Source organism: Hippopotamus amphibius, chromosome 1, assembly GCF_030028045.1.
Source record: "Hippopotamus amphibius kiboko isolate mHipAmp2 chromosome 1, mHipAmp2.hap2, whole genome shotgun sequence".
In the NCBI taxonomy this organism is placed as follows: Eukaryota; Metazoa; Chordata; class Mammalia; order Artiodactyla; family Hippopotamidae; genus Hippopotamus; species Hippopotamus amphibius.
The window spans coordinates 217263853-217286537 of NC_080186.1; the positions used below are offsets into that span (position 1 = coordinate 217263853).

The 22685-nt window shown below is 34.1% G+C and overlaps 1 protein-coding gene across 3 annotated transcripts in view; it reads right to left on the bottom strand.

The window, feature by feature from the left end:
- POLK (DNA polymerase kappa) overlaps positions 1-22685 on the bottom strand; it is a 64098-nt gene that overhangs the window by 9914 nt on the left and 31499 nt on the right. For all 3 annotated transcript variants that reach the window (XM_057740904.1, XM_057740893.1, XM_057740912.1), the window contains 7 exons: positions 17092-17244; positions 14131-14262; positions 11097-11250; positions 7345-7584; positions 6037-6161; positions 4324-4490; positions 1477-1509 (listed from right to left, as the gene is read on the bottom strand). In XM_057740904.1, the coding sequence (XP_057596887.1) occupies positions 1477-1509; positions 4324-4490; positions 6037-6161; positions 7345-7584; positions 11097-11250; positions 14131-14262; positions 17092-17244 (1004 nt within the window). The remainder of the gene's footprint in view (positions 1-1476; positions 1510-4323; positions 4491-6036; positions 6162-7344; positions 7585-11096; positions 11251-14130; positions 14263-17091; positions 17245-22685) is intronic.

Here is a 22685-nt window from a genome sequence, read left to right on the forward strand (position 1 = left end):
CTCTCAGAATCTAGTACTTCACATGGTAAAATGAACTTTACAGATGTGGTTAAATTAAGATGGGGCAATTATCCTGAATTATCCAGGTAGGACCAATGTAATCACAAGGGTCCTTATATGAAGGAGGCAGGAGGGTAGGAGTCAAAGACAAAATGTGGGAGTTGAAGATGGAGAATGGGGCTGTGAGCCAAAGAAGGCAAGCAGCCTCTAGAAGCTTTTTTGTAAGGAAATGCATTCTCCTCTGGAGCCTCTAGAAGGAATGCAACCCTGCTGACACCTTAATTTTAAGGACTTCTGGCCTTCCGAACTGTAAGAGAATAAACTTGTGGTAATTAGTTATACCACCAGTGAGAAACTAGTACACCCTCCTTTAGAGTTTAATAACTTTTTGCTTCCATAGTCTTGTCAATAGAGTGTGTATCTTTACCAATTTGATTAGTGAAAAAAGCTATCTCAGAGAATTTTCAATCTGTATTTCTTAAATTATATGGACACTGGGATTATTTTCACATGTTTATAAAGCCATCGTACCTTCTTTTCTATTAACTAATTAGATCTTTGTTCATTTTTTTCTATTGATTTGCTGGCCCTTTCTTAAGAAATATTAATATTAGTTAATATTAATATTCTTGCACAGCAAGCAATGTTCTCAATAACAAGAGAAAAATAAAACAGAAGAAAAAAATCATTAGATAGGACAATACTATCTCATTTTTGGATGCTTCTTCCCCCTCTTTTCCTTTGATTGCTTTTAGGTAAATCACAGCCTAAAACTGCAATTTTTATCAAAGTCATTTACTGAATGTGTTGTCTTGTAAAACTCATTCAGCTTTTCTGATCACAAATATTGTATGTGCAAAATGAACATAACTTTATACTAGGTCTTAAATGTCGAGTAATTTAAATGGTTCTTAAATATCTTAGTGGAACTTTGGTTCTTTGAGGTAAGTGAGTGACTTTCAAACAATGACATATTTCCCAAAACAATAAGGTTCCATCGAGATTTCAGTTGACTTCTAAGCAAGATTGTAAGCCACTGAACTAGATCACCTCTAAGCTCTCATTCATCAGTACCTTACTATTTGATGCCTATGGTCATTTACCCATACTTGAAGAATTTCAGGAAGAATTCCCATCATCATTTTCTTAAGTTTCCCAGAAAACTATTCAGCATAATTTTTCTTATAAACAAGCCTAGAAATTAAGATTTAGAATCCTAAGATGCTTGGTTTTCACTGAACAGGAACAAAACTAACATTTAAAAAAATAACTGCAATGAAATTTTTTCCTATTGAGAGCACAGCAAGCAAAGATAATGAAGCATTACACTGGAATATTTACTTCAGGAGTGTCAACTGCTGAAAATTGTTGTTTGGTTTGCAAATAGACTTAAATTTCAGTGATATTTTACTAAAAATTAAAACAGTTAAAAATAACACAAATTATGTTAAAATTAAATTAGTAACAAAACATTACCTCTCAACACTCATGCTTTTCCTCCCTCCATCCCTTGAAATAAAAAAAAAAAGAGGTTTTATTTGCTTTCTCGAAGACTGAGTTCCTTTTAGTCAACCAAGATGATTTAACATCAGTTATACTTTAGAGATTTCAATAATGTTTTTGATGAAAAGTTATACATCATGAAACACAGTGAGTTTTTTAATCTAAAAATGAAACTATCACCAAAGAATGTAGATAGATATGCTAATATAATTACATGTGTGATGGATCAAGTCCCTATCTATCACAGAGAACAAACTGGAAAACAGGATATTATACATTATTTCTATTAAAAGCCTGAATATCAAAAATTACAACTTATAAAAACCAATAGAAGGCAGTAGCATAATGGCTTGCAGTTATAAGATATAATTAAAGTTTAAATAATTTAATACCCATTATCTAGTTTTTGGCCTAGTGTGTTAATAATAGCCTATTTATTATTCACTTACTCCACTCTATAGAAGCGCAGTCAAAATTTGGCATACAGCAATAGGATGATGATTGGGAATCTGAACCTTCTAGTTCAGCTGGATTCTAGTTCAGCTCTGATAGGAGTAGTTAAACCCAAACAGCTGAATTGACATGTAGATTATTCATTTTCCCAAATATTTCATGAACCACTTAGGAAGTAAGCACTGTTCTAGGCCTTGGAGATACAGTAATGAACAAAACAGACCAAGCGCCTGCCTTTAGGAAACCTGTATCTTAGTGGAGGGAGACAAATAAACACAGCAGTAAATATGGAATAGGTTAGAGGAGGAGAAGTACTACAGATTAAAAAATAAAGCAAATTAGGGAAACAGAGAATGTGGATACAAGGGGAGGTAGGTTTGCTGTTTTATGCTGTTAAAAATTACCTATGAATTTCACTTAAAAGCATTACCTGCATGTCTACCCCAGGTTAGTATGTGCTATGTTATATTAAAAACTATCATCAGAAAATCTACAAACAGTAAATGCTGGAGAGGGTGTGGAGAAAAGGGAATGCTCTTGCACCGTTGGTGGGAATGTATATTGATACAGCCACTGTGGAGAACAGTATGGAGGTTCCTTGAAAAACTAAAAATAGTTACCATATGACCCAGCAATCCCACTACTAGGCATATACCCAGAGAACACCATAATTCAAAAAGACATATGCACTCCAATGTTCACTGCAGCACTATTTACAATAGCCAGGACATGGAAGCAACTTAAATGTCCATCCACAGATGAATGGATAAAGAAGATGGGGTACATATATACAATGGAATATTACTCAGCTGTAAAAAGGAATGAAACTGGGACATTTGTAGAGACATGGATGGACCTAGAGACTGTCATACAGAGTGAAGTGAGTCAGAAAGAGAAAAACAAATATTGTATATTAACACATATATGCGGACTATAGAAAAATGGTACAAATCAACTGGTTTGCAAGGCAGAAATAGAGACACAGATGTAGAAAACAAACATATGGACACCAAGTGGGGAAAGCGGGGAGGGTGGGGGAGGAATGAATTGGGAGATGGGGATACCAAATTGTACACTCTAAATATATGCAGTTTATTGTCTGTTAACTGTATCTCAATAAAAGTTCTAAAATTAAAAAAAAAACACCAAATAGTTTTCAAGCACTATGGAAATAAAAAGAGGATAATTTTTGGAGTAAAGAAGAAAGTTTTATTTCTCATCATCTCCAAATACTGGATTATTTATAATACTATGATGTCTTTCTCTTATCTTTTATTATATCCACTCAAGATCAAAGGCAGCCACCTGGACTTGAAAGAATGAAGAGCACGGAGAGATGAGGAAAACAATAGCACATGTCTTGTGATCTCTGTAAGATTTAGCAGGTCTAACTGGTTAATCAAACATTTTATATGCTTCCTCAGTAATCTTCTTGTTTTCCTTTAGTTTAACTACATGAATATAAAAGGATTATTTTGAGGGCAGGCTAGTGGGATGATAACAAAAGTGTGAAAATAGTGCCCAATGTTAATTCTCATTCTTGTTTTTAGTGCCTTCTTTTCACCTACCTTCTAGCTCTGGGATCCTTCTTTTTAAGACCTGGATGAAAGAGTGTCAAGGAGGAAACACAGGGCCTCTCCTCTAGCCATTTCCTCTTCTCCTAGATCTTTGCATGGCTGGCCCCTTCAGGTCTCTGCCTCTGGAGGACCACTACCAACTCCACCTCTTACCCCCCAAGTCAATTTCTATACCCCCACTCTGCCTTACTTTCTTCATTTGTTTACTTGATTACTTTCTGTTTCCCACACTACTCTGCAAACTCCATGAAGGCAGGACTTTGTCTTGTTTACTGCTTTTATCCTCAGTACCTAGAACAGTGCCTAACACAAAGTATTAGGTATTGCATGAATGAATCATTTACAAATCTGGAAAAGAGAAGAAATACAGGTAGTTCATGAAGGCTTTCAAAGAATTGTTAAGTCTACTTGCTTAAAGGGTAAGTTCTGGAGTATGAGCCATCTTTCTTTCCTCCACAATCTGACCACCAGTATTCTTATGTTCTGAACAAAGAACAAGGCAGATACAGAAAAGAAAGCACCCATCATTCCTCTTATCCATTTATCCAGTTGCTGTAGCCAACAACCTAGGAGTGATTCTTTATTCCTCTTTTTCTTTTCTCTCACATCCAATCTTTTGATTCTAATTCAAAAATTATATTCTGAATTGAGCTAGCCTGAAAGAAATTTAAAACATGTTATCCATCTCTACTGAGACAGAGACTACAACTACAAGTCTCTGTCTCAATGGTGAAAACTGTTATTTCAGAAAATGATAAAGAAAAAGCAGAATGATTATACATACAGATACCTTGCCAGGTGTGTTGAACCTAGACCCAGGGAAATATGAACAAAATAATGCCAAGATGTTTCAGGGAAAAGGAGAGAAAGTAATGCCCTCTGTTGGTAGAGTTCTGTACAAGTAATAATTCCAAGGGCCTTTAACAGTTTCTCTGTAACTTTTCCTATTCCAGAAACCTAGAAAAGAACCAACACTTATCATTAATACATTTTAAAATTAAGGCAAGAACTGATATAAGAATCTCATCATACCTTTTAGAACCAATAAAGGGTATAAATAATACCTTTTCAAAAGTAAAGTTTCAAAAGTCATGCAAAAAAACAGCTTTAATTACTTTTGGCCATATTTCCTAAACTAGTGTTCCATGGAAATTTAAAAATTTAAATCTCATGGAGCTTTTAAAAAGCATTTAAAGAAGTTCTGTGGTCATACAAACTTGGGGAATGGTAGGATAAACAACTTTTTATTCTCTTTTATTTTTTTAAATTGAAGTATTGTTGACGTACAACATTGTATTCATTTCAGATGCACAATACAGTGATTCAACATTTACATAACATGATGAATCAATCACTACAATCAGTCTATAACCATCTGTCACCATACAAAGTCATTATAATATTATTGACTACACTCTTTATGCTGTACATTACATTCCATGACATTTTTTTTATAAATCCAAGTTTGTACCTCTTAATCCTCTCTACTTATTTTGCCCAAATCCCCACCCCCACCCCTACCCCTCTGGAAACCACCAGTTTGTTCTCTGTAACTATGAGTTTGTTTCTAGGATAAACAAACTTAAAATGAATTTTTTTATCGCAAGAATTATGAATCTTCAATAAACTAATATCTGTTATGATCCACCAAAGGTAGTACATTCCAAAGTTCTTGGACCCCAGGACCTTTTTAATAGAACACCCATTCATACCTTGAAAAATACATTGGAAAACACTGCTTTATAGCTAGATCTTATGAAAATATACTAAACTATTCAGTAGTCATTATACATTATATATTTTGATATAGTTTTTCTTTTGATCATTGAAAATGTTTATTTAAATTCACTCATATACACTATGCCAAGTGAGAAAAGCAAGCCCTAGAACATCAAATAGTAAATAATGCAATCATTTTTAAAAAAGCATTTACATGCAGAACAATCTAGAAGTTATAAGATATACACTTTCTATAATCCCTGAGGGATCATTTTACCATTTTAAAGATGGTAAAATATTTCGGGGTTTTTTTCCTGGTCAAAAACAATTAAAATTCTAAATCTTTTTGGGTCAAAATTATCTGCACTCTGGCTGTAGAATTTATAGAAGTTTTAATATAACCAGAGTGCAGATAATTTTTGACTCACCCTCATGTTAATCTGGTAGCAATTTGGACTTTAGAACTGAGATAGTATATTAAGTTACAGCTAAAGGGACTCTTACAGGCATTCTTTCTATTTCTCTTCTCTTTAGCTGGGGTACACTTAAAAGTTTGTAGTCTATTACTTTCTTAAAACTTTTCAGCAAATAAGCTTCCTAAACCTCACTTTTAGGATTTCACAGAAAGATTTCTTCAAGTCCAAATTCACTCATCCATTATCATTCTTGCTTGTTACCTATTGTTTTAAAAATGTTCAGAAACAATGATTACTATCATCTTAAATAATATTTCTTCAGAACTCAGAGTATATATATAGATGATAAATTTTGTACAAAATCTCACCTTTCTAATGGGTAGGTCCTTGATGAAGTCCATCACAGCTTGCCTATTAGGGAGAATTTGGTATTGTCCATTTGGTTTATTCTTATCACTGCATACTTTTGCTAACATTGTATTTGGTGCAATGCCTTAAAAGAAGGACACTCTGATGACTCAAAGAACATGATACATATAATTTTAAAATATGTGATAGCAATACAGAAAAGCAAAATTAAATGCAAAAATCTGAAATGATGTGGAGTGCTACTTAAAAAATAACATTTGATTACTATCTATCTCCCCAGGGCTTGTTTAGGGTTTTGGGAAAAGGAATTGTATTAGTTATTGTGGCAGCAGAAATGAGAAATATTTAAATCTCCATGGTATTTTAAAGTCTAAGAGTAATTTCTGAGTTTAAGTGATATTGTTATAAGTTTGCTTACTATTTTTAGTAGGAAGACAGGGCCATCTCATAGAAAAGATCGAGAATATAATTTAGGATGGATGTTTACTCTTTGAAAAGGTCTTTTGTATAGATTATCCACATAAAGAAAAAAAAGAATCAAAGATTCTGTTTCCAGTATATTTAAAACAATGATAATGAAATGTGTGCATCCTTTTTAATGCTACTCACAAAGCAAATTACCCTTTTTCAGAGAGGTGTTTTATAATTTGTAGGTGTCTTAATGATTAAGATAACTTGAAATAGGTATATTCAACTATGATCATTAAATAGTTCATTTCAATTTTTATACACACCTTTCTAAAATTTATTAATTATTCTCAAGCTTTGGCATAGGAAGAAAAGATTAACCCAATTATAATTTGGCTTTCTGAAGATAACCTAGGGTCCTCATGAATATCCGTTTCTATGCTAAGACACAGTTACACCCTCATGGGTTACTGACATATGTAAAGCTCTTTTTCCCTTCACCAGATGATCCTAGATTGCTATGTTGCTAGTTGGTGTTTTTTCTGTCTCATCCATATCTAGTGTGGTCATCTGTGGTCTCTCTTGCACTATAAGTCTTCAAAGGGAAAACAAAGAATTATGTCCAAAACCAATTAAAATTCATTTTGTGTTTCCAAAAAGATAGCTACATGAGCTTTATGATAAGTTTTTGCTTTGGACACATGGGCTTTTGTGCTTAATTCCAATTTACCTATAGGTTTACAGCATGCTGAATAGGTAAATTGCTAGAAGTTAGTCAAAAAACAGATAAATAAAATGTTACTATACACTTTATAGTGAGAAACTACTAATATTACAGTTAAATTAGCTAGTCTGAAAAAAAAAATAACTATCAGAACCATCAATATCCTTTTAAGTACCTGCACTGGCTGTCAGTGTAGTTTTTTGCTCAATTCTGAAACGAATTTCCTTTACCACTTCCTCAGCTGATGTTCCAAAAACAATTGAGTTTTGGAGTATTTGAGGATTATTCGGTTCTTCAAAGTTCACTTGGAAAGGATTTCCTGGGGGCTGCAAATCAGGAGGACTATCTTCAAAAAGTAGTGGAGAGATGGATCCTTTCTGCTCATGTAGTTTCTTAACTTCCTTTCCTGGTTTATCTAAATTATAAACAGGAACAGTAATTCATCTTAGTTTTAAGAAGTACATACTTCTCAAATTAGGTTTCCCTACAGTCTTTCTAAAGACAAAACAAATTAGTTTACTTTTGTTTCTAAGAATCAAGATCAGAAAGGTTATCGTTTACATTTTTAACTGTCTAACAAAGAAAACACTGATTCTAAGTTTTTCTTAAAAGGAATATTATCCATTTCCATTGTATACATTTTAAAAGGAAATATCTTATGTAAATCTCACTAATTTTTGTACCGAAATTAATTGAAACCCAGAATTGGAATTAGATTCACAGCATTTTTTTCTTAAAAAGATGAAAGGTTTTTTTCCTTTACTCATTTCTAGGGGAAAAAGAACCTTCTTAAATTAGAATTTAGGAATAAGGAAAAAGGCATTAAGCAATTTAGAGTAATTACGCCTGAAAGATAAATTTTGCTTTTAGAGGGGGTAAAAAGCCTAAAAATTTTTTTCATTCATGGAAGAACTTTTTGAATGTTAAAATAATCTGAATTTTCTTCTTTCAAATGCTGATTTTAATTTTGACTTGTTTGTTTATAAAGTATCACTTACTAAGAGCACATTTGAAATAAATAGAAATTACTTCTGGAAGTTATACTTCTTTAAATATATAAATTCTTAAGGTCTAATCAGATTAACCATGGTCCAAGCTTAAGAGCAGGAAGCCTTTGCTATTATTAAAAGGCTGTAAACTAATATTACTATTAAAATGTAAAGTAAAAAAGCTAATCTGGTTATTATTTTATTTGCATTTTTCATAAATGAACTGTGAAATACACTTAAATCTATACAGATACTAAAAATGTCCTCATGAACAAATCCATTGAAGACTCTACTTTCCGGGCTTAATGGAGAAGAAATCAGTTTAAGTGTAAAATTTATAAAAACTAAGATTAACAACAGAGCTTTCTGATCCATTTCATAATTTTATTACATATAAATGCTTTCCAAATTAAGGTAAATACAGAAGCAAAAATTAAATTTCTAGTTCCAAGACAAATATACTTAAAAAATGAAGTTGGCCTTTTAGAAAGTTTTTATAAAGATAACATAAATTAAATAATATGACAGAATTTTTAAGTATGTAATATGAATTAAGTTACAGACAGATATTTTCCAAATCTGAATTCCCAGGCCATATACAAAATAAGCCTTATTTTCAAACTTACATTAGCTGTTATTTACGTACTTTAGTTCCCTTCATTTTCCATTATCTGGTTTTAAAATGCAGAACAATTTAGAGGGGATTAAGACCATGGCACAGCTGAAATGGTATCTCCCTGGACCCTCTTTTTCCCACCTAGATGGGTGGATGTGGGCAAAGAGCTACAGAAAACCTGCAGGCCACATAAGGCACGTTCACAACCCCCTTCTGCAGTTCATTATGTCATGTTTTGCACCTCATGCCGCTATCACACTACCCTCAGGTGAGTCACTGATAGAACGCTACAGTAGAAAGCAAAGCATGCTGTTTTCAGGTTCATTGTTTAGAGCCGCTGCTGAATGGTGCAGTTATCTTTTCAACCTGCCTACTTCTCTGTGAGGCCTGGCTATGCAACCAACTGTTGCAGTGGTTTCTTATTTGCTTTCTGAAAGAAATATCTCTATATGCCTCATAACTGAGGTGATCAGCACATAAAACTAAGTTTTCTTATTAGGATTAAGTCTCATCTGGATGGCAAGTCCCAAAAAGTATACAGTACAGTATTTTAGTTTTCTATATTGCCTGGCACCATCTAGATTTGTAAGAGAGAAAAAACATAAAATAATAATTATTTTATTTTCTTTATAGACATGGTAGATAACAATACTTTTCCAAAGACTGCACCTTTTAGAAAAGGGGCAAACAGCAGAAAAATGCCTTAGACTATAGAGAAAGATATATCAACCACCTGCCTTGACTCCAACTCATTACTGACAGCTTCTCTTGGCATAATGTGAAATCAGACATGCCTGAAAGTCCAGCCCGCAGGGACTTATACACACACACAAAGAAAAGCTAAACTATTTAAATTGCTTAAGAATATGAAATGCAAGAAGAGGAAAGTACATACATAAATATGTTAAGAGCAATAGATATTAAAAATTCACATCCTCATAGTGACTGTGGACATGTAGTAAATGAAAAGAACATTAGTAGAGAATGAAAACATTTACCTTAGTCCCAATAAAATTTTTTATAACATATTGTGAAAGTAATTACTATAGGAGACCCTCAGGGGACACTTTGACATAACTATTTAATGGTTCCCCTCCTTTCTCCTATGAAAAATAAGGAACTAACAAACTAAGATTTTAAACAAAGTGACATCAGACTTTGTGTGTCACTTCCTCAAACAATAAACAAAAAACCATTTGCTCCAAGCTTCTGTGTCCGGAAGTTGTTTGTTTATTGTTTAATGTTTCTCTTAAAGAGAGAGAGATCTACCCACTTAGAGCTCTAAGTAAGGTAATAAAATTATGATTTGATGTCCATACTAATTTGCTCTAAAGATGTGAGCCCCAAATAATGGTAAAGCTAGAATTTTATGCCATTGAGGATCTACCATTTTTGCTTCACGGAAAGTTACAAACAGCATCTCCCCAGCACAGCCTGTCCCCTCTGAAGCAGTTAATGAGTTGTGTACATGAAACATGGCTGTGGGTTTTGAGCAAACCCTCTATTTCTGCCTTTTCATCCAGGTGAACTTTGCTCAGGGATCCAGGGCAGCACTGGCATTTGAATTAATCACACCTCTGAAAGAGGATTGAAAGCAGTACGTGTATCATCTGCATGCTTTTTGGCATTGTTTTGGGTAGGTAAAAAGGGGCTCATTTTAAAACACCTTGGGGTCATAAAACTTCTGTTTCATGATATATAAAAAGAATCAAAATAAGGTCTAAGGCAAAGAAAGGAGTTGGGGGGTCATTAATTTTGGCAAGGTTAAAAACAATAATCGCTATATAACCAGATTACAGAAAATTTGGGAAATGAAAAAAAAACCCATCCAATGTTTTGATATGTTCAAAGCTAATTTATAAAAATCTCTTTTCTAATAACAGCTACATAAAAAGACCACCATAAACAAAGAACCTCCTCAGATTCAATGCAATCCAACCCTTCGTTAGATATATCTTAGGGAAAAAAACTGCTATGAAATTACTTTGTTTAGGGACTCTGCACAATCTTAAAGTCTAGAGATTTAACAATCTCATTTGGTTTAAAAGTGACAGTCTACACGTTTAGCTCAGAAAACCCACTTGGTTGCACTGCGCAGCTTGCGGGATCTTAGTTCCCTGACCAGGGATCGAACCCGTGCCCCCTGCAATGTAAAGCGTGGAGTCCTAACCACTGGATTGCCAGATAATCCCTGATTTTTCATTTTTAATAATTTTTCATAATAAAGCTATATCTAGTCCTGTACCTACGCACCCTAATAAGTTAACTGGTTAATTTAAATTTTTTTTTTTTTTAGTCTGATCATTCTAATAAATTGCTTACCATTTTCTACAGAGTTCCCTGTTCTGATGAAATACTTCCTTTTGTCCTCAGGCCAATTTTGTCTTTCCTCTAAATGCTTTGTTATATTCAGGTAGGCTTCATCAAGACTCATGGCCATAAAATCGGGATCATAATCAGCAAGTATTTCCTTAACCTTTGAAAGGAAAAAAATAGTTTAATTTTACTGCCAAAGCAAAACCTGCCATTTACAGCTGATAAGAAACATTAATATTCTTACTTTGCAGCTATAGTAAGGATTCTGTAATCAATAACTCATGGATTTAGAGAATAAATAATTTACTGCTAGGACAAGTTTGTCCAAATTCTCTTTTGTATTATCACGAAGGCAGAAGACCATGAAATAGCTTCATCTGATTCAATCTCTATTTAGCCACCTATATCTATGTATAACAAATGATTCAAATAAATCTCAGACAACATCATTCTGATAGGCACAGAAAAAATGGTTAAGCAACACAAATTTAGGTGGCAGGTCAAAAGCAGAAACAGGAACAATAGGACCCTGATCTCCCTTACCTTTTACAATCATTTTTGTTCATTTTAAAAAGGAATAATCTTACATGAAGGTATTATGTTGCTTTAGAAAGTAGTTCTACTTCAATTAATTATAACATGTCCATAAAACCCCACTCAACACACATTAATGCATGTGTGTATTCAGAAAACAAAACAACTATCAGGATTCAGAATGGAAAAGATGACAATATCTGTAGTGTAAGTCTGTGACTATATTGATGATGGGGAAAAGTCTGGAGTTGCATCTTGGGATAAAAGAAATACGTAAAGAGATCAGAATCTCTGCATGATTCCAGAAATGCCTTTTATATAAGATAGTTTTATTATATGAAACTATGAATTTTTTTAACCACGGAAGTATTAGCTGAAATTAGAGGAAATGGTTGCCAAAATAATATGTATTTTAATATGTATTTTAGAAAAACAGTTGCTGAATTATGTTGTTTCATCTGGTGTTTAAAAGCTGTCTGCCGTATCATGAGAAAACTTTTTTTGATGTTTTATAAAAAGTTTCAGCTTAATGTAATTATGAACAGTTGAGTCAAAGGTAATTTTAGAAAATGGTGACATAAAACTTGGCCAAGCTTTACCCAGAGAGTACCTTAATTAGCTTTGTTCTTGTAGAAGAACCCATTTTTTTTTTTTAATTATTATTTTTTTTTTGGGGGGTACACCAGATTCAATCAACTGTTTTTATACACATATCCCCATATTCCCTCCCTTCCTTGACGCCCCCCCCTCGAGTCCCCCCCACCCTCCCTGCCCCAGTCCTCTAAGGCATCTTCCATCCTTGAGTTGGACTCCCTTTGTTATACAACAACTTCCCACTGACTATTTTACAGTTGGTAGTATATATATGTCTGTGCTACTCTCTCGCTTGTAGAAGAACCCATTTTTACAGTGTGCTCAAATGGAATCTTTCTAGTGAAAATGGAACACTGAAAAGTCTGTAGTTGGCAGTCAACTAAGATTATTGTGAATGAGAAGTACTCTCTGGAGAGAATGAGTACTCACTAACTTCCGCTACACAGAATACAGTGTTAAGAAGAAAAATAGACAGAATCCAGTAAAAATCAAGCACTTAGGCTTAAAGAGCAGTTGAAGCTATTCCATTATTTTTGGATAAAACAAAAATGGCTTTTTCTTAAACTTTTAAACCAAGCCATAAATATTAATGCATTTATAATCAGTGAATTTGCGCTGTAGTTCATTTACAGATAAGAATCCATTTCTCATCTGCAAATAAACTAGCTAAATCCTGATCAAATTTGAAGAAAGATTTCTTCAACTTACGTAAATAACTAAAGAGAACTAAAAACAATTTAGTTATTGTCATGCTGTCAGGAGTTTTACTGAGTTAAGGTAGAACTTAAAAAAATTCTTACAAAGTCTTTGAAGGATTTTCAAACTTATTAAAAGCTTATAATATTTATGGTTGGCATTTTATCTCTAATTAAGAATACAGTAAAACAGATAAGCAGTAACCCATGTGACTGTGCTTCCCCTTCTCCACCAACTTTGCAAATGTAGGCACAAAACCACTTGTTTCCACAGGCTGTTTTTGGAAGAATTTTTAAAAACTTTAAAAAAATTTGGGGTGGAGTATCACTTTAATTTGAGGGAGGTTTCATTTCTAGGGGAAATGAGGAAGGATACAAATAAGAAGAGTGACTCTAAAGACAGTTTACAAGACTAAGTGGTAATAAGTGAGAGGTCAGAGTTTTTAAGTGTTTCAATTCAGACAGTAGTCTTTAACATACTGCATTTTGCCACAGTAGGCTAAAAATGTTTGATGTCATATATTAAAATTTAAATTTATGACTTAATTTTTAGCACGGGCATGACAGTCCAGTTGTTTCCAAAATTAGAGAAAAGGGAAGTTTTTCATATATGACAGTTTAGGCACTTTAAGTGAATAATCAAACCTTTATTTTTCAGAGATCGTTTTCAAAGCAACAGATTATTCCCCTTTTACTTTGATTACAGCCTTCTGGATACTAAATGCTCATAAGCACCGTCACTATATTATGGAGCACGCAGAGGAGCTAATCAAAATAAGTTAATTTTGTTACTGTTTAGAAACATTGATAAAAAATTTATTCAGAAAAGAGCCTGGAATTAATGAATTGGAATTAATTCTGTAGATCATAAATATAAGGTGATTCTAGAAGAAAATGTACATTGCACATTAACAGAAAAATAGCTAAAGTCAATTTAAGTTATAATTAAAGGCAATTCAGAGTTTTCTGGGGCGATAAGAGTTTTCTATGTAGACGGAAAAACACATGGAAAAGCAAAGAACTGGGAAATAGAAGAGTGTATTCTGGACACATATGCAGCTCAGTATTCAATATATAAGCTGAGGAAGTGGTAGAAGGGAGACTTAAAGGGATAAGCTAAGGCCAAATTCTGATGTGCTACGGTATTTAGACTTGACTCTGTAGACAATAGGAAATCAGCAAAAGGCTATAAGTAGGGGTGAGACGACCAGACTTACCTCCCTACTCACAGCTCGGTATTTGTCAAAGTTTGGGGGCACTATAATAAGTTGTGGGCAGAGTCTTTTTGCAATAAATCCTGGCATGGCTGCACGAACACCAAATCTCCTCGCATGGTAATTCGAAGTAGTCTGAAAGAAAATGGATCACATGGGGAAAAACATTCAAACCTAAATGGACATATTGATCGATGCTTTCAAGAGAAACACATTACTGATGTGTATTTTCAACTCAAGGACATTTCTTTTATAGGCTACTGTCTCAAATCAAGCTTTGGCTTTATCCTATCGTGGATATAATACCATGACCTGTGCTAATAAAAAGATTCTCTTACATTTCCAGTAACTAAACTTCACTGGTTTTAATAAATATTTGTAGTACAGTATATATAAAATTTAGATAATAGTGGGTGATGTTACATATGAAAGTAATAATATAGTAGTAGTCAAGTAATAGTTATAAAGCAATATAGTAAAAATAGTATAGAAGTTACAAAAAGTAATAGTATACAAAGTAATAGTATAGTATAATAGTATAGATTTGGAATTGGCTCTATTTGGGATTTTGGAAATTTTTTATCTAGAAAAAAAAACAAAGGTCTAATATAAGGTCAGTTAAGTCTCAAACTAAGTGATTAAAGCATAAAAGAACTTTAAAAATTAAGCTTTATTTCTTAAGGCTTGAATATCTTTTTTGGTGAAAACATTTTTGACTAGAAGATGGCACTAAACAATTATGTTTTTAGCTTTTAGGTTTGTGGGGGATTATAAATCACAGCCACAACCTTTTATACTTCCTCCTGTCAAAAAGATGGGTTCTAGTTCCTCATACCAAGGGACCTGCGTTGTGACTTGCTTTGACCAAAAGAATGTGAGGGAGTGACATTATATGAGTCCTGAAACCTAGGCATTAAAAAGTCTGCAGCTTCTACCTTTGCTTTTGTGGAATCCAGCAACTACGTGAAGATCTCGTGTTAAATTACAAAATGATGACGCACCACGTGGAGGGGAAAGCTCATAGCCGGAAGCACGTTATTGAAGCCATTTTGGATCTTTCAGCTCCAGCTAAGTAGCCTAGCCAACCCCAAGTGGAGTAGAGATGGACCATCCCCATCATACTCTGCTCAAATTACAGAATCATGAGCATAGATGGGTGTCCACTAAGTAGTGAAGGGGTTCATGTACATACTTTCACAGAAATACATGGTGATACGTATTCTTAAAATTAAATGTATTTTTTTTTCAAATATTAGTTGACGATTTCTAGGAAAGGGGAGTATCCTTTCCTACAAACACTATTTTGGAACCAGGAGTATCCTTTCCTACAACCACTATTTTGCTAGTTGCCTGTATACTTGTGGGAGCTGAGATAATGAAAAAACAGATTATAGTTTTATAATAAAATAACTCAGGAATCAGGTTAATAGCTATTTAAAGCACCGAAAGGAGTCAAAACAGGGAAGAACCTTCCTCATTTCTTGTGTATTTTCTAAAATATATTTTTAAAATTATTTATTTATTTATTTATTGGCTGCATTGGGTCTTCGCTGCTGCACACGGGCTTTCTCTAGTTGTGGCAAGTGGGGGCTACTCTTCCTTGTGGTTCCCAGGTTTCTCATTGCAGTGGCTTCTCTTGTTGCGGCGCATGGGCTCAGTTGTGGTGCACGGGCTTAGTTACTCCGCGGTATGTGGGATCTTCCTGGACTAGGGAGCAAACCCATGTCCCCTGCATTGGCAGGCGGATTTTTAACCACTGAGCCACCAGGGAAGCCCTGTAGTTTTTTAAATACCAAAACCCATCTATTCCAGTCGCTATTTCTAATTCCCAACACATTTTTGGCTAACACAGCTATCCTGGTCACCTTTACCTTCTATGGTGAGGGTGGCAATGAGGAAAAGCAACACAGTAACAGAAGTGCAAAGGTTTCAAGTCATGGAAAAAACTACTTAATCACAGTACTTATAATAATGAAGCATGTTACTCCAAAACTGGTGTTGGCAAACTTTTTCTGTAAAGGTTCAAATACTTTAGGCTTTGCAGATCATGCAGTCTCTGTTGCAATTACTAAACTCTGCTCTTTCAATGAAACAATAATAAATGAATGGGTGTGAGTGTTTCAATAAATTTTTTAAAATATTTTTATTGGCGTATAGCTGATTTGCAATGCTGTGTTCAATAAAATTTTATTTACAAAATAAGGTGGCAGGCTGTATTTGGTCTGTAGGCCATTGTTTGCAAACCTCTGCTTTAGAATAACATTTCCTTTTCTTTCTTTTTCAATTCTCTTTAACTTTTTAACTGTTCTAGTTATTCTACTTAAGAAAAATATAATTTGCAACAGAAGGATACAATGCCACTCTACCATTTACCAGGTTTGTAACTTTGGGGACATTATTTTTTTTTATTGGAATATAATTGCTTTACACTCTTGTACCAGTTTTTGAGGTACACCAAGGTCAATCATCTGTATTTATACACATATCCCTGTATCTCCTCCCTCCCTTGACTCCCCCCCACCCTCCCCCCCACCCTTCCCATCCCAGTCCTCTAAGGCATCATCCATCATTGAGTTGAACTCCCTTTGTTATACAGTAACTTCCCACTGGCTATCTATTTTACAGTTGGTAGTATATATATGTCTATGCTACTCTCTCACTTCGTCTCAGCTTCCTCTTCACCCCCCGCCCCCCCAAACCTCAAGTTCTCCAGCCCATTCTCTGGGGACATTATTAAACACCTCTCTGAGTTTGTTTTTTTATCTGTCAAATGGAAATAAAAATTTGCACCTCAAGCAACGTTGAAAGGATTCAGTAATTGAACACATAAAAAACACCCAGAAAAATACTCTGATAGAACTGGCAGAACTCAAAAAGCCTTTCCCCTTTGTGAACCAGTAAGGATTACTTGAATATGAATATGTCATGAAACTTCCTTTTTGTCTTTGATCTTTACCTACTTACCAACATACTCCATGATCCTACAGCAATGGGTTTATGCTTCAGTTCTGGATTGTCCCTCATTTCTACAGCCGCATAGAAAGCATCCATGTCAATGTGCACTATGGTATTGTTCAGATCCCGGGTCTGTTCCAACTCCATTGCAAACATGTCAACCTTAATTTTCAAAAAGTTAACATATTTTAGACAACATAATATTGAAATACCACTAACTGTAACACTAATTTTTTTTTTTGGCCATGCAACTTGTGGGATTTTAGTTCCCCGACCAGGGATCGAACCTGGGCCCATGGCACGGAAAGTGCCAAGTGCTAACCACTGGACTGCCAGGGAATTCCCAACACTAATCTTACTTTTAGTAGGTATCTATTTGTTTCTGTCTGTCCATCCATCTGGTCACCCACCCACCCATTTCCACACTTATCTATGTATATTTGATTATTATTTATTAAGGCTGATAAGAGCTTTTATTTTCATGAACATAGCCAGTCTGTTCTCAAATATCATTCCCTACCAACTCTTTCATTTTTCAATACCCACAAGTACATAACAGGTACTTAATAAATATTTACTGAATGAATAAAGCATTCCAACTGTTTAAATAGCAAATGATTCTACTGCTTTATAAATTTGGAAAACAACTGTAACTAAAAGCTTCGGTTTAGGTAAAATAAACAACTCCCACCTGACTCATAAAATTAGTGTCTTAAAATATTAACAAAGGAAACGTACAATAAGAGATTATACTTTTTTGGCATTTGATGTTTACGCTGAATAGGATTGTACAATTGATTGTCCTAAGGTGTAATGTAAACATTTCCTCTGTAGAATTGCTGTTATAAGGCAAAAATTTGGTAACTGTTAAGTCTATTTGATTCAAAACAGAAAATTTAATCTGTAATTTATCCTTTCATGAAATTTCAACATATATATCAAATATAATAGTAAAGAATCTTAATGTTTAAGGAATTTTTTTGTTTCTTTAGAGAAAAAGAGTTGGATTGGTAAGAGAGAAGAAAGAGAAAAAGAAATAACCAAAGTAGGGCAGACATACCCATTCCCAAGTGTTCCTTTTTTGTGGCCTCTACTATACAAGCTGAAAAAGCTAAATACACAATTTTCTAGCTTTCCCTGCAGCTGGGGGTGGCTGTGTAACCGTTTTCATCTAGTAACACATAAGGAAGTCAGTAAGACCATTAAATAAAATCATGAAGAGATGAGAAAATAAAGCTATTGAATGAAACAATACATAAACAGCATGGAAGAGTGTCTGGCACACGGCACAAGTTCAATAAACGCAATTGATTACTAAAAGGATCACCGGAGAACTGCACAGCAAAGCAATAAAAAACCGAGGGAAAAGCAGCCAGAAATAAGCAAATGGCGTGGTGAGTTCTGGAATGAAAGCAATTTCCATCATGTGGCAATCCCTAGAGTAGGTTTCCTAACAGATGGAGAGTCTCAGGGGTAAAATTTAGCTTTTTCCCCTGGTTGGAATTCAACCTTGTTTTCATTCTGCAGAATTTTTTTCCCCAAGGTCTTCCTTCTTAACATTATAGTGACACTAGCTGCCTACTAGCTACAAGTTAAAACTGCAACACCTCTTTTAGAAACAATCACCCTGATTCACATTTGTCTGCAGTAGCCACGGTGAGACTTTCTAGAGCGGGCACTCCTGTTTAGGCTGCCTAACCTGCAGTGCTCTGTGCCTTCTTCAGGCTGTGCCTCTGTGCAGAGCGCCCTTCCTACTTCTGTCACCAAGCCTTCAAGGATCAGCGCAGACATCTCTCTGTAACTTAACTGGATCTCTGTCCTCTGTCCATAGAATTCAATGTTCCCTTATTTGTTTTCCCACTCTTACTATGGCACTTGTAATATTAGACTCTAAATTGTGAGTTCCATCAGGAGAGAGACCTTATCTTCTTTAAAATTTTTTGCTCATAGGGAGATTAAGAGGTACAAGCTTTCAATTACAAAATGAATGAGTCATGAGGATGAAATGTACAGCGTGGGGAATGATATTGTAATAACTTTGTATGATGACAGATGGTAACTAAGGACTTATCCTGGTGATCATTTTGTAACATACAGAAATATCAAATCACCATAGTGTGTTCCTGAAACTAACATATAGGTCAACTGACCTACTTCAGTTAAAAAAAAAAAAAAGATAAGTAAGATTTGGGGTCTAAGGTACAGTATTATAACAATAGCTGACAATACTGTACTGATATGTGAAAATTAGAATATAAATCTTAAAGACTCTCACCATGAAAATAAATAATGGTAACTATGTAAACAAACAAGCAAATAAATTCTTTCCTCATAAAAGAGAAAGGGAGGAGAGACTTGTATACCCATTCATACATACCAGTATAAATTTTATTATTTTATATATCTATCTAGTCCATACATATAATTTATATATTTCTGATTAAAAAAGAGAAAGTAGTATTTGTAGAAAAAGTTTGGAGAAGGCTGATCTCATGCAGTGAGACACCACAACTAATAAATGGAACTTCTTAACATTACCCCAATTTATCATCCAGATTTAAAATAACTATTTCTTCCAGTACTTCAATTTTGAACTAGAGAACAGCATCCTGACATAAAAAATAAAGTTGTAAACAAATCACGGAGACTGATAAAAATAAGGGTAGATTAAAAACGACTCTATATTAATTCAGAAAATGTGCCTAAGATTTGAGTCGACTGAGAATAAAGGAGCAGCATCTGAAATATCTTAACCCAGAAACACTGAAAAGGAAAAAGATAATAAATAGAAAGCAAATCAAACAGGAAAAAATTCTCCTTAGGCTCATACATTAATGCTATGACCATTTCCTCAGCAATCTATTGTCTTTTCTGTGCTTAAAGCAAGTGTACAGTTGCCAAAAGGAAACTTCGCCACTAAATGACTCACACATTCCACTTTCCTTCACTATCTCTCATTAGTCACCCTTGTGTGAACTCTTTTGTTCTACATCTACCAAATGTGTACCACCGCTGCTTTTTTCCAGTTCCTTCTGTTGAAATCCTCATTAGTGTTTTCCTTTTCTCCATTTCTCCTTCCAAATGACTTCCAAGTTCTGATCTGAGTCTCTGACATGTATCTAGTCCCTCTTGCTACAGTTCAGAGCCAGTGTGGGTCACAGTGGGTAAAAATAAGGGCCTTTGTTTGGGTCTCAGGCCTGCCACTTACTAGTTACATGATAGTGGGCAAGTTAACCCCTTTCATCCTTACTTTCTTTATTTGTAAAGAGGGACTAAACCAATTTCAAAAGGTTGAAAGAATTAAAAGAGATACCTCTGTAATGCACTTATCTAGGGATATGGTAAGGGCTTAGTGATATTACCTATAATTTTTAAAGTAGAAATGACATTTACTGAGTATATTATATGTAAAAGGCAAAATGCTTCTTATGTTAACTCACCTAACGGTCAAATTAATTGAGAGAATAATTATTATTCTCATTTTATAGATGAAACTAAAGCTCAGTAAGATTATGTAATTTGCCCTCAGTCATAGAGCTGGTAAATGTTAGAATTAGACCTGGAAATCAGGTTACTCCAAAGCCTATGCTTTTTCCATTATTTTATGATACTTCCCTAAAGTGGATTTTTAAAAGTGTTTAGCATTGAAATAAGCTCAAATCAAGCTCTAGTGGTATATTTTATATCCATATTATGTCTTATTTACATTTTAAAAATCCCCCTTTTGGATTATATTTAAGAGACTACTTCAGAAATATTGTTTTTCATTTTCTTGACAATATTATCCTAAACGTTGTTGAGTAAAGCTGGGTTCTCCAAATCAACTGTTAAAGTGGTCAAAATGCCCTGATGTGCTCTGTAGTTGTCATTTAATGTAACATGGATGCTTGTCTATTCAATTTATGTTATAATAAGGTTTTGATAGCTACAAAAATGATTGTGCTTTTAAGAAGGTTAATGAGGACGCGATGGGGCGGGGGATACTTAGAGAGGCTCTGAAGAAACATCAAGGAGTTTATGCCTACACAACTTTCTTATCTTATCACACATAATAAAATCTACTACTTGGAAATTTCGACTCTAAAATAGAAACACATTTCCCATGAAAACCTCTGTTCTTTCAGACCTTCTAGACTCCTAAGGATTTCCTCAATCCCCTCCCACTTATACAACTTCTTTTAAAGGAAGCTCAAAAACAAACAATTTTGCAATCAACATAAAACACATTTCCTGCCATTTCCCCTGCAAAAGATGCTGCAGACCCTCCCGTGGAACAGTCTACTAAAGCTGTAACAAAACCTGAAGTTCTGCTACACAATGTAAGGTATTTTCTGTTTCCTCAGATTATTAGCATATTTAAGGATATGAGCTTTAAAAGTAGTATAAACAGCAAGAAATTGTTATATCATACCAGTCATGTATTATATCTTTAAAACTTTATTAAAGATATTTATAGACTATAAATCAATAAAACTTACCAAAAAGAGTTCCAGAAAGTAAACTGCCTAAGGATTAATATCAACTTAAAAACAATGCTACTGTGGACAGAATAGAATTTAATTCTAACTTGATGAAATAATGCTTAGACTTATGTGAAAGAAACAATGCATGAGAAAAAAATTTTTTTCTAAAGAAGAGTAGTGAGGGGGAAATATTAAACTATATTCCTATATAGTTATATATTAAACTATATTCCTATATAGTTATATTCCTATATTTAGTGAGGGGGGATTATTAAACTGTATTAAACTATATCATTCAATAAATAAAACTGCATGGTACTAATACGGAGAAAGATTCAACTGATTAAAAAAGAGTCTAGAAACAAATCCAAGCACAATGAAAATTTAGTATATGGAAGTGCCTCATTTCAATTCAGTGGAGAAAGGACTCATGATTCAATAAATGATGCTGGGACAAGCAGATCACCATTTAGGGAAAACAATACCATTTAGGGAATATAAAATACTGTTTAAGAAAAATATACTTCATACATTACATCAAAACAAATTTCAAATGGACTAAAGATTTGAATATACAAAAATCTGTAAAAATACTAAAAGAACATAGCTTGGTTGTGAGGAGTAACTTTCTATGCACAATGCTAAAGCCAAGAAAAAAAAAGTTTAATTCTGCTGCATTTAATTACATAAACATTTAGAAAAAAAAATCCTTGCAAAATTAAAAGACAAACAACATATTAGAAAAATCTTTATAACAAGTGGCAGAGGAAAAAAAAAATCTTTAACATATGATAAGGTCTATAAATGAGAAGAAAAAGATTCAAATTCCTCTAGAAATGTGGGCAAAGAGTATTGCTTTGGACTGCTAGTTGAACCCTGAAATCTACTCTCTCTTCCTTCCACAGTAATGGATTTTTAGCTGGGCACACTAAAGAATATACTTTACAGCTTCTCTTGCACTCAGGTGTGGTCGTGAAACTTAAATGTGAGCTAAAGTAATGTGCGCAACTTCTTCACTTGTTTAATAGCAAATTACTTTCCTTCGATGATACTTTCCTTGTTCTTTCTTCCTTCCCAGAAGCTGGAATATGGACTAAAGGTAATCCAGTTTTGTTGATCCCGGTAAGGATAACACTAGGG